General features: G+C 31.5%; 1 protein-coding gene across 1 annotated transcript in view; it reads right to left on the bottom strand.

Moving 5' to 3' along the window:
- Nucleotides 1–13541, bottom strand: part of LOC127863251 (calcitonin receptor-like) — a 27525-nt gene extending 13984 nt beyond the window's left edge. Inside the window, exon 1 of the mRNA XM_052402649.1 lies at nt 13260–13541. Within this exon, the coding sequence (XP_052258609.1) occupies nt 13260–13455 (196 nt within the window). The 5' untranslated portion in view covers nt 13456–13541. The remainder of the gene's footprint in view (nt 1–13259) is intronic.
- Nucleotides 13542–14266: the final 725 nt, after the last annotated feature.

Below are 14266 nucleotides of genomic sequence, written 5' to 3'. Positions count from 1 at the left end.
ACTGAAAACAAAACTGAGGCAAAAGACACTCCGATAACAGATTGATATTAGCGTGAATTTTGGTACACGTTGCATTTCGAGTCAACACCTTGATTGGTTCAATTCATAAGGATAACTTTAAAACACAAGTAATTACAGCTATTCCGATTAAACAAGTTTTAAACATTTATGGAAAAAAATTGTCATAATATGATCACTTATGTCAGTGCAGTTCATATACAGCAACCATGTAGAGATTTCATTGCAAAATATCGCATACTGCACTATCCCGGATTGATGCCTGTATCTTACAGTTAAATATTACAGTAATTTCACAGTAAAAAGAAGTTATTAATATGCAATCATAAAGGATTGACTCTATCAATCCAACAATAAAAATGGAAATGTAATTTACTGCATACCATTTTCATTCCCGCTGTTTAAGAATGGCATATATATTCGGGTTTTTGAATGACAAGTAATGCATGCAAAACGTACGAAAACAGAAACAAACGCAAGTTAATTTATTGTATTGTATACAAACGATAACAAACTGATATTGATGTCGTTTGCATATACCGACCATCAACAATAATAATAATGACAACTTCATAAGAAACACACAAAGTATGGTCCTTTCAGAAAGGAACGTATTTAGTGCCAACGACTCATTATTTTCAATACATAATACAAATGTTCTGTATGCATGCAAATACGCTTCTTTTACATAATGCGCATTTAAAAGATAGGAAAACTATAGAAGACCCTTATGCCCTTCCTGATGGACTCGTCATCTGTACGAAACAATTGTTTGGAGCCATTTATGCGAATGCCACACATTTATCGTACACCTTACATACCAGACGAAAATACAATTACTGTACTTTCTTTAAAGTTACGACTCCTTTTATATTTTCTCACGCAGGTATGACCGGCATTTAGGCAAGCAAGTTTGATTTTAATAAAACAAGTATTGATTATGTGTCCTATGTTATGTTAATTTTCTCGACTCATAACCATGTCTTTAAAAAGACTCGGAATACATGCAGAGAAGCTCTATGCATTCAATCAATTTAAATAATTGATATGTATTGTATTCTATTTAGCTAAATGTGATTTATTCTACTAATCTTGACACATACAGGTATATCTACATGGTATATCATATTATATCATATACACCCGTGCTTGTACCAAAAACAGATTACGTTTTGGCCAGAAATGTCTGTAAATGACGGCGCGTGTTAATCTAGATATGATTTCAACCGTGTTTTGTATTTTAGTGTGTTGTTAAAAATCAAAGTTCAGACATAAGCATGTATATTTGTTTGCGTACATGTATTTTTTTAATCAAAGTTCATATTCGTTTAAAGTATGTTTAAAATGTACATAACGCTGGTAGGCTAATATACGAACAAAAAGTTGTCGTTGCTCATGTGTAACAATAGTGGAGAACAAAAGCGTAACGTACTTATCAAATGATGACGACGATGATGATGGTGATGATGATGATGATGATGATGATGATGATGATGAAGATGATGATGATGATGATGATGACGACGACGACAAAGACGACAAAGACGACGACCACGACGACGAGGATGATAACGGTGATTATGATGATGATTATGATGATGATGAGGAGGAGGAGGGGGAGGAGGAGGAGGGGGAGGAGGAGGAGGAAGAGGAGGAGGAACCGTCCTCTGGAAAACTACTTATATAATGCTGCATAAATTTGAGTTTAGTCGTGTAGTTTTTAACGCGAAAAAAATTTCACTGATCTCAACATATATTGCTACTTAGAGTAATTAAACTAAGGCAAAAGTACTAAAGACCATGCCTATATGAATTAATGTCTTTTTAGCATACATAATACGTACCTAAATTTCACTGATCTCAACATATATTGCTGCTAGAGTGAAAAATCTTTCAAACACATCAACCAGTTTACGAACTTAAGGACCTTTATATTATCGTTCATTTATTCAGGATTAGTGGAGTTAAAATCACAGACACACACACATGGAGTTTGGGTCACATGTAAAAACAGATATCTAGGAAATGCCTAATAAATGATACACGAGTATTGTATTCGATTTAAAGGCCCTAAAAGCTAATCACATATAAAGTATAATATTCCATATATATAAATATATATATATATATATATATATATATATATATATATATATATATATATATATATATTTATTTATATATATGGAATATTATATTATATATATATATTTATTTATTTATTTATTTATTTATATATATATATATATATATATATATATATATACAACCGAAACAATGAAGTTTGTAATACAATTTTCGGCGTGTATTTTATAATGGTGTATTGATATTTGATATATTCAATCATTACAGTTATCGTACACACACTCCATTCGAGAACTAATACCATCCTCTAGAAAAATACCGATATCATGCAGCAAAAAATTGGTTGTATTCAAGGGGGTTTTGTCGCAAATAAGCCGAAAATCAACGACGGCAAAGCAATTGATTTGTATTCAAATCAACAATCCATTATTGTTGTCGCTCAAGACGAGAAGTGACTGATTAGTTATAATTTGCACATATATATTCGGCATGGCAAATATGCAAAAAGTTTTGTTTATTTTGCTAAACACATAAATGGAGATCTCATGGATGCGTGTTCTTGTATGGTAGACCAAATCGTGAGATTAACGGTAAATTCGAGAAAATAATATAACATATTAACAATTACAAAATAAATAAATAAAGATGTCAATAGGTGAATGGGCATATGGGACATAATAAATATTTAATAAGTATAAATCGATACATAAATGAATACTGTATTAATCTCGGTTATGAAAACATGTGTTTAATGCATGAATGTGCGTAAGCACTCAGGAAAATAAAGCAAAATCAAAATATTAAGAACGTAAATGTATTGTAGAATTAAGTACACGAACGAAATAATAAGTTACATAACGAACGTGCAAACGAATGCGTTAGTCAACAAAAAAGACAAATGTATACCTAAATAAAATGGTTATCTTTTCTTATGTTCTTTTAGACATTGTTCTTTCAGACTGTCGGATGGTATGACTCGCTCGAGTTTTATGTGTGCCTGCAGAGAAATAAAGTCCGTTCCCTTACTAATATTATATAGATTTGATGTGGTTTATTCTTTCGACATAAGTTCTGGTATATAATAATTATTGTCTACATATATGCCTCCGTTGTAGCTTACATTTCAGAATAGTTATGGGAGAAAATGTTGTGTTATAAAGCGAATCTTGAATAAAAGTCCAAACAAGATATTGTATAAGGTGGAGCTAAAGTTATAACCGAGCTCTCCAATGTCAAATATCGCAAAACAAAACCGTGTCTAAAACGTAAGGGTATCTTGGTAAAAAAAACGGTACGTCAAACACACGCGTTTCCTAGTACTTATATGGGCATTGTTTATAAACACTTACACTGGAAGCGCAAGTGATTTTACTTTTTTATAAAATTTTGAAACAAAAAGAAAAATCACTTAATTATAAGTAAGTTTTAATTGTGCAAAACTAAATACACCAAAATCTAATAAACTTTACATTTTTCATATTTGTATATTAACATTTAACGTCAATAATGTCATACAAGATATTTAAAAATAGAACAATTTTTTTTTTAAAGTTATTTGTAAGTAGAACTTATTTCAAACGTCCCATCAAAAGTTCGACTTAATAAATAAACCACTATCGGAAACAGAAGAATATTGGACTCTACTGAAGTAAGATCAATGTACGCTATTGAGAGCCAAGCAAACACCGCTAACCATGACAAACGCACGCGGTACTCTCACTGTCTTTGTCGGCAATGACAGGATGTCACGATGCTGAAGTACTCCGCGGGGATTGGCATAAACGTATTTATAAGGTCGATATCAATACATTGTTATCGAACCAACCTAAGCAACACACATACACACACTATTCATAGACACAACCAACCGACAACCTATTTGTTAACAAGGATTGCTACAATAATTGTACAGTCATCCTGATATCCACAACTTGTAAAGACAAAAAACATTATGTTATAAAAAGGGACAAATAACGCTAAATCATATTATACAACAAGAAATGATTCATTCAAGTTGACTCTTTTTCTAATTTTGATTTTAATTTTGAATGGGCTATAAATGTGCAAAATGATTTTTGTCTACATAATAATCTGCGTGTTTGTTGTTTTCAAATTCTTGCCGATTCCGGAGTAAGTATCCTAAAACATTTACACATGTTTATTCACATTATTTCCAAAACAACCGATCTTAATTGTTTATGTCGTTGTGCGATGAGGTACAAGCAATATTCTTGAACATGAGAGTACTTCTGTTGACTTTAACAAGAGTCATTGCAATGAATCGATCAATTCTTATGTAAATATGCATGTGGTTCTATGATATGCTTTAATCACATACTGTACATACTGTCTTTTTTTAAAGGGTGAATTGCTAAACACTTTGTTCAACTAAAACGCGTCCGTTATGTCATTTGCTATTTGTTTTAGGATGTCCATCATATCCATTTTGGTATTAGAAGAGCATTCAGGAAACTATGTAAGTAATATGATAAGTAATGTGATCGGATTTATTTCGAACTAAATATTTCATTTACATACCATTGCATAATTCAAATGAGTACATGTCTATTTTAATGGGTTAGTCATAAAGACAATTACAGCATTCATATTCCAATCAGGGCATTACACTGTTCATTTCCAATAAAGTTTTTGTTAATTAGTGAATGATCTGCAGAATGGATGATGACAGGTGTACTACGCGAAATAGCGCCATGCTGTATCCCGGCTTTTAACAAGTTGGTGCTACATGGTGGTGCAGTGTTTTCTCTTTAATAGCTGTGTAATTAAAATTGTAATGCGAGCATGATAGTAGTTTTTAAATTGTCAAGGTTTACAAACATATATTTTGGTTAGTTTAACATACCAACGCTGATCAACATCGTGGTTTAAGTAGACGATTAATTCATCACCGTACATAATTCACGCGCAATTAAGTTAACATCCATTACAGCACAACACGCAATCCCTCGCGTATTTGTTTCCGGGTTTCCTGTCACACTATGTTTGGTTTATATAAATTGACATTAATGTTCAAGTTTCAGATAATCTCTCAATCAATCCACCACTGACAAATAGCTAATCAAATATGAAATGATTGGCAGGTAATTTAAAAAAAGACTAAAGCCATCTGAACAGTATCATGGGTTTTTTATACAAATACAGTAAATACCATATCATTTATTTAAAATAAACTTCGCTTTATTCGACACCGACCTAGTATTCGATTTACCCCATCAATTTTCTTAGTCGTTAATTATTTCTTTAAAAATAGAATCGGAAAATAGAACTACAGGGAAAATCCCAAAGTTATTTTAGGCAAACATTGTTTTATTATTTTATTCGTGCCGAGCCTAATATATTACAAAAAGATCACGCACTGACCTGTTTTTCTGTTTATCATACATCTTCGTCCCCGATTTTAAAGAAATATAAAAAAAAAACATACTTAAAAACTGCAACTTTAGCGGGAAAGAATATGACTTTTGCCGTTTGACGTGTTAACAATGATGTCATGAGTACGCGCACTTAATATTTGTGAAAAAAATGTGTTTTTGCTTTGTGTGTTGCATTTTGTGTATAAAATATATTACATCTTGGTATCAAATTGTTTGTTTTGTTGAATATGATTCGATTTTACTAAAACTGATTTCTTTATAGTTGATTCCGAGAAATATGACCATCCTCCACACATGACTGATATAAGAGTTCGCCGCGCGTGACAGCTCTATTTCAGCATTGCCGAAATAAAGGGAAATATATTCCACATTGGTTTATTTCGACAATGCACGTCGGATGATGGGATAATTTTATAAAATTGTGCTCTGTGTCATTTTAAAAAAGGTGTTTTTACACAAATACTTATTTCGATAACGATGTGAGAATGACGGTCCACTTTAACCATTTTACGCTTCAAAAGAAATATCTCTTACATCCCAATTATTTGTTCCGTATACTAAAGCTTTCTGACGCCAGCTATGCCTACTATAATTGAAGAAGACGTTAATTACAGACCTACAACCATGTCATATGACTTTTAATACCGGGCTGTCAATATACTGGGTTCAAAGCGGAGATAAAGACAGAAAACAGAGAAACCTATGCATATGGCCATTTTCGTTATTGACAGGAGAAAGAAAGAAGGAATATATGCCACTTTCCTCTTTCAGAAACGTCTTCGCTTTCAATATCTGAATTCACAATACTTCACTTATTTCACAAATAAAAAGTCAAATATATCTGTAAATTGATTAAATTCATATAACAAGTCAGAAAATAATTGTGAACAAGACGTTATGTTTCAAAATTATGTGAAGTTGTATCGTTGAAAAGTGCTTATCTTTTCATATCAGTTAACCCTTTCAGCGCTGGAACCAAATTTTAAAAGCCTTTGCAAACAGTTTGGATCCAGATGAGACGCCACAGAACGTAGCGTCTCTTCAGGGTCCAAATTAATTGCTATTCAGATAGTATTCTTTGAAACAAAAATCGAAGAATACGCTTATTTTAAAAATTCAGCAGACGACATTTTAGCAGACGACAAATTTCCCAGCATGCAAATGGTTAAGAGCCTCCATACTGCTCAGCGCATTTGCCTCAGACAACATCGCAAGATAAGTTTGATATGCATCTAGGATCTAATAAACTTCGTCTTTACTCAAGACATAGTCGTTTTATATTTGATAAAGTGCCGCTTACCAACACAATCCGCGAAATCGGATTGTCTCCGCTTGTCATGACAAATAGCACTTACACAATTAAACGTTTGAAGCTGTTTGTGTCTACAAAATTGTTTTTGACCATAATGTCAAGCTGCAAGAATAGAATCTTAAAAAGCAACCTGACTTACTTCGTCAACTTTGCCGAAAGCCAACAAAATATGTAACAGAAAAAACTGTATTAATCGGACTTCCTTTCTAGTATGTATTAAGTGTTCGCATAAGGTTTGTTTGCGTTTTAAATGAATCTGAGTAAATATCTGTAAATTAAAGTCACATAACTACTCAAAATGAAAATTTTTCGTTAAATATTTCGTTACCCGTAAAAATCAGTATTCCTTATACAATAGCCAACATTTCAACGCATGATTTGGCAATGTAACATTAATTTTACGAGATAACATAATTCTCGTTTTTATTTTTTGTGTCACAATATATTCCATGTGAATTTCCCGCGACGATATCCGAACATATACGAGCAAACGTGGACTTAGCTTAGGCAGCGTCGGAAGCACGACGTTTCTCTCATATGCTGAGATAACCGGACGTACTTTCTTGTTATTGTTAACTCTCGCATTGAATTAGTTATTTCTTAAACTATTTGAAAGGTTTGAAATACGTTATCGATTTATTATTGTGAAAATCACAATGCATGATTTAACGCTGAGAGCGTGTATAATGTAAAACATTACAAAATAAATAATTGCAATATTCGTGATAGGTCCTGTTACTATTGATTAATTAATTAAAGCATTAATGCCAGTATATTTCAGGAAACGTTTTCGAGCAAACGGTGTTTTCCGGGAAAAAATACAGTTATAGTACAGCACTTAATTGAGTTTATTATTAAAGCTCTTCCGTCGAAAAATCAACAACCCAATCAGTGTTGACAAAGCAATCACATTCGTATTCAACTCAACCATCAATAATTATTGTCGGCAAATACGATAGATTTTTATGGCTACTGATAAATTATTTCATTCAGATATCTTTAGCATGGGTGATTTGCTCAATATACATATAATATTATCTGACGTTAAACATTCTGATGGTGACGCACACAAGTGTGTTATGAAAGTATCAGCTAAACATTAACGGTATACAGAAGTGCAAACCCGTATCCATTTGCAATGTGGAATATTCAACACTGTCGCTATGTATTTATATTGTAATTGAAATGATTTATTATTGCATGCTTATTGAATGGCGGAGTTGTATTATATAAATAAATAAACGAATAAATTAGCATATCTCATCCAGTTTCTAAAATTGCTATCTTCTCTTAAAGTATGTGTACTCTTTTTGGCTTTATTAACCGAGGAAATGTCGATAGATTTTTATTTAAAGGCGCACGTGTGTCAATTTAATAATGTTTGTCATGAACTGTTTTCATCGCATCGGTATGTTTTATTATCTCTTTATAATTTTAAAACGACGAAACATAAAGATAATATGAATTACATGTAAATTGATTGTGCTAATTAATTCAAAAGGTTAATTACTATGACTATTGTATCGTTTTATTTCTACTTAAATAGTTTAATTTAACATTATTCTTAATCTAAGAAGGATGACATGCAACACCAAGCCATTTAAAAAAAGCCTTCAGTTAACACGCATCTGTTTTAACTCTTCTTGAGACTAGATAAAAAAATGTATTCTTAACCAATATCTTACAAACATGATCGGATTCAGTTATTTTAGTAGGATGACATGCAACAACAATCCATTCAATAAGACCTTAAGTTACCATTAATGTGTTATTAAATGAGCTTAAATGCATTATATAAACTTTGTTTCAGATTCAAGATCGGAAGATATGTCGGCGGCAAGGTCTCAAAAGGTAAAGTATTGTTATACCATAGGTATCGGGCAATGTATAATTTTCATTGTAATCCTATATTAGTTCGGTACAGTTTCAATTTATTATCACTGTTTAAGTCATTTATCACACTCACTTCGATGATATATCTGACACTTATCTCTTGGTCTATCCACAAGCTCCACATAAATAATTATATATGGAGTGCAAATAAAGTAATTTTGCGGATCTCAAGCCTTGGCTAAGACAGTCATATGTTTAAAGACTGGCTGGTAGGTTATTTAATTGCAAGACGGCCCTAAGTGGTGTTAACGTTTACTTAGTTTTCAAACAATGAACCTTAGATGAGTATATGCAGAAATAACCGTTGATAGTATTTAAGTAATTTAAAATAGAATGGTATGTTGCAGCTTTTAACGGGGGCTCATATTACTAAAGCTTTTCAATCCTTACTTTCGGGGAATTTAATAAGAAATGAGCCTGATCCGCAATTGGACGCAAACATCTATTGCATTACAATAATATGAACAGAAAATTATATCGTCATCTATAATAAATGTTAACATTGAGTAATGTAATGTTTTTGCTGTTTAATTATCCTTTCTGATGATGTTTTTTTCCAGTTCGAGAACTCATACATCAGTTTTAATTCTCAATGGTTTGCCTTAGCAATGCTTTTAAGGGACGGGCGTAATTGATTGCACATCCATTTAATACATTGATTTAGGAAAAGAATAATTATCCTAGATGAAGAACCACATGAAGATAATACAAGCTGTTTTTTTCCTTTTGTCGTGTTTTTATATTTCCCACAATAAAATTGAAATATAAATATAAAACAGTGGAGCACAGAATCTGTATTTAAGAACTTATCATTACAAATTTGTTTAACATGAACCGGTACACTATAAACTTTATTTGGCCAAATAACTTTACATATAATGTTTATTTCAGCCATCAAACACGTCAAAGAATCTGTCAAAAACACATATACGTATTGTATACAGGGAAACTCCTGCTGCTTTTTACGAGCCTGTTGATGAAGCAACCTTATGGCGATGTCAGACCTGCAACCGTGTTATTTGACTTCATTGATATTCTGTCACTACAGTTTGCACTTAGCAAATAGAGCATTAATCGTTATGAAAATATCTATCTTGCAAGAATAGAGACGACATAAGTTTAAGTTATTATTCTAGTTTCCTGAAGTAAGAAACATAATCTCTTAATATAAGTGTCAAATTCCTTATTTCCAAAATATCATGTATTTCTTTTCGTTTAAATGTAAAGAAATTAGTTATTGCTGAATTTACTAAAGTAAACATATAACTGATGAGCGTAGCACACAATAGCATTCACAAAATTGCAGGTAGAAAAGAGACTAGAATATCATTCACAAAAAAGCATGGGAAAAAAATTGTTATGATGTGTATGGTTAAGAATATATGAAACGCACAGCATCACAATTCGTTATTGCTATTCGAGCATAAGCGCGATGTTGTACACTTCATACACTGTCTTTATTTTATTTTTGAATATTAAAATTATTTATAATAATGGCCGTTAGTGTGTGTGTTATTTTTGGGGTTTGGTGTCCTGTTCGGTAATTTTTAGAAAACGACCAAGTGTCCATATCTAAACAAATTTAAATTTAATTTATGTTTCGATTGTTCTTTGAAAGCGAGAACTTGGTACTTAAAAGAAACTTTGCTGTTTTGAATACGCTTTAAATAATATTCTCTTCAATGCGAAAGTCAAAACCCTTCAAATGAATTGTATTGCCATAAACGCGTCCTTCCTATGTTGGATATATTGTACCTATATGCTCAGTATAGTGGGAGTACTTTTTAAAATAATCGAGTACTTGATTGAATTAAGGGACTTGTGTGGCGATAAATGTTCGCAATATTTTATTTTTTGTAAATAAGTTTTTGTTACACATCTGGAAGAACAATACAATAGAGTTAGTCTGCAAATATGGCGATGCGTCTTGACCAGTAGCAAATAAGACGTCTTCTTGTCGTATTTGCGTTTTATTTTTCTATTGCGTGATTATATTTTTGTCATTTTTGTTTTAAATATTATTTAATAACCACTTCTACAATGGTTGTCTGTAATTTTAATTTGACATTTTTATTAATTGGTGTACATACTCGATATATATGTACGACATAATTTAATAGTTTAATAGTAACACTCTGTTTACAGCTCCCCTACAACAATAAATACAACAACTTACGCTGGGATACAGTGTATATATTAAAAGCAATAAATCGTAAATTTCTTATATGTATTTTCCAGTTGCTTTTGCAGGATTACATTTAAGTATTTCATATGTTTGCTTCATTTTTGTAGAGTCATATAACTTGTTCTCACTAAACTTACTAATATCATTGGATAAGACACTTAAACAACTACTGTAGTTTTGCCGAAACAAAATTAATGAAAACGTGGTATTTGAAAAAGATGAAAATTATGTGTGTCAATTTTTTTCTTTTATTTTTAGTGCACCATGCACATCGGTATATCAAACCTTTTGTGACAAAGTCACAGCCGTACACATAAAATCTATGTTTCCGACACATATTTTTTGCAACTTCTACGTCACTCTTCAAATACAATAATGAATAAAATAACATCTTAACATAATATAATAACACTGATGAAGATAAAATAAAAAAATATGTCCGGATTTTAATCAAACGACGCCAAATGCTTTTTTGATTTTTTACAAACAATACACGAGAGCATTGATCTTGTTAAATTATCAACTTGATCATGTTATAAAAGAACATCATAACAATGTAAAAAGTCATGACTTTGGTAAGGCGGACGATTCACTTTGCGTTTGGCTTCTGTAAATTTTAATTCATATAAAATGTGTAATGCTAGTGAATAAGAATCAGTAACAAGGTTTTTAAAATGTGGCATGCCGGCGTATCATTGTGATAGTAAATATGTTTAGCAAGTGATTCACTTGGATTAATAGTGGAGGATTTTTGTACCGTCGGCAAAACCTTTTATGAAATCGACTGCAGTAAATGAAAAATTAGAAAATAAGATATTATATTTATTATTGCAAATTTGTTAGAAGAGCGATTTACTTGCGATTTAAGTGTTTGGAATTGCGTTATGCCGGCGCATTAAATTAAGTTTTGAGTCTTTGTCAATCTGAAATAATACGACATTTAAATGCAAGCGTTCAATTCGAATTGAAATGTTTAACACTTTTTAGGCCGCCGTGATATTTTGAGTTTGGCCTAAGTAAATAAGCATTCTTTTGGTGTGTATTATATAAGAACTTACGCATGAAGGATTTGTACTTGTTTAACATTTAAGATTTAACAACTAAACGACGATAATTTAATTATACGTTTTGCAAACAGTTCTCGACAAAACCCTTCCGATTGGGATTCGGTGGAGAAACCATTGTTTAAATGTAACGATTTTATCATCATAAGTGATATTATACGCGCGTTATATTTGACGAAATATACAAATATTTACATTTACAATATAATACCATGGACTCCGATTTCCTTAATATGTCAAAAACAATACCAAGACATGCTATTACTTGTTTGTGGATGAGTTTGCAACTAGTGATGACTTAAATAAATGTGCTTTAAATAGAAAGACATAAAACTTGTAAACTCTGTTTAATTTAAAAGCATCGGTATGGTATTTATTGAAAATTCTTACGAATTGAGATGACAATTTACTTAAAATATAAAAAGTCTTATATTATTATTTTTCATATCGATCGATGCAATAAAACAATGTCAAGATGACCAACGCTCAATATGCCTGAAACATTTTAAGATCCGATAATAAATAAATATTTATATGTTGCAAACACACCTGGCTTTCGTCTTTAAAACCCTCAATAAAAGATGAGACTTAGGTAACACTTGTGTCATTTGTATTTAATCTTACCTTAAAAGGTTTCTATAATGTTGCTCTGGTTTGCAACGAACCATTCAGTAGTTCAATATATTATAAACTTGAAATGTATTCTGTTTTGTTGGAATTTATTAAGAATTGTTATGATTCTATGGGGTCTATTTATACTTAAATGTAAATGTTTTGTGACTAATTGTAAGCCCAAAGTCATGAATTATCTCCTTTAATCCTGTTTAGACGCTATTTGGTTTACATTGACAATTCTAATACCATGGTTCCAGTTGTTTTCATGTATGTGTGTTGTTTAAATATTTCAAATAATTGCTATTGCGTATGCCGTGTATCATTCGACTAAACAATCGGTTTTTTGCAGTTAATAAAGAACCACATACTTGTATGTTTTTTCAACTGAGGCATACTGCATTCACTTTTATAGTTATTTCCTATACCATTCTCGTAGTTCTGAACACGCAGGCTTTCAATCATGTATCGTGATTTTAGACAAATGTTCGAGGTAGAATGGCGTCTATTTTGATAATTCAATGCGTGCGTTGATTGGAGCCATATATGTATTAGGTAGGTTAAACCAATGCTAAATTGAAAGAATAATTATGTAAAATACTTGTATTTACTGATTAAATGAAAGAATCCCCTTCTCGGTAAATGAACAAAATTGATATCAATAAATGAGCGAACACATTTATAATATGGTTTACCTGTATTGAGTGGTGGTTGTCTATGATGCTCGTGAAGACAATCGGCTGTTAGTCCGTCAATGATTTCTTTAAGTCTATGATGATACGATTCAGGTTTAAACGGTGCTTTTGTTGACAAATAATCCGTGCGCTCGCTGATATTATAGGAATACGATGTTGATTGTTTGAATATTTTAGTCGGTAATGATGTTGTCATTTCGAAGCTTGTTACTGAAACCAGAGTTGACGTAGATCGAAGGATATGGTCTGTATCATAATCAATGCCTAAGCCTTCTATTCCTTCCCTGTAGTCGACATTTCGAAAGGAACCGTACGGAATAGTTTTGGTAGCGGATGTATTATTTTGGAAACGAGCTTTAGATAATAGTCCAAATAAGTATCGATTATAAGCTGGAGTTTCCATTAAAATACAATTTATATTCAAGTCGTGAGACTAAAACTACCTTTGTCATCTCATACACATTCGTTTTGCAATAATGAAGAGGCGTATCAACAGTATTCCAGGCTTAAATTATACATGTCTAAACTCTATAAATTATTATAGTCAGTAAAATGTTTTATGTTTAAAATCGTTGTGAAAAAAAAATCCATCGAAACTTGAACTCATTACAACACAAATGAAAACGTTGTGACACTTTAATCCCATTATAGATTATGCGAGTGCGAACATCGGTTCATCATAAACAAAATTTTCCTAAAAATTTAAATTTCACTTTGACTTTTTTCGAGTCCGTTAAAGATATTCCCAGAACAATTTTTCATAATAATACAATAAATATAGTTAGTGTGTTTCTTAAAAAATGTAATTAATACGTTATTAGCAGCGATACGTTTAAAAAAAGACAAATCCGTTTAAACCTTCGATATGCCTCTTAAATATTGTTTAACTAATTGCATAAGAAGTAATAAATATAATTAATGTACAATACACAATTTTAATGTTAAGAGAGAACTAGCAAATATTTAAACATAAAACCCACAAACCTAATACACATTCAACTGTCCTG

The sequence above is a fragment of the Dreissena polymorpha genome, unplaced genomic scaffold (assembly GCF_020536995.1).
Source record: "Dreissena polymorpha isolate Duluth1 unplaced genomic scaffold, UMN_Dpol_1.0 chrUn003, whole genome shotgun sequence".
Taxonomy (NCBI): Eukaryota; Metazoa; Mollusca; class Bivalvia; order Myida; family Dreissenidae; genus Dreissena; species Dreissena polymorpha.
This window is presented reverse-complemented; position numbering and strand designations above follow the sequence as displayed.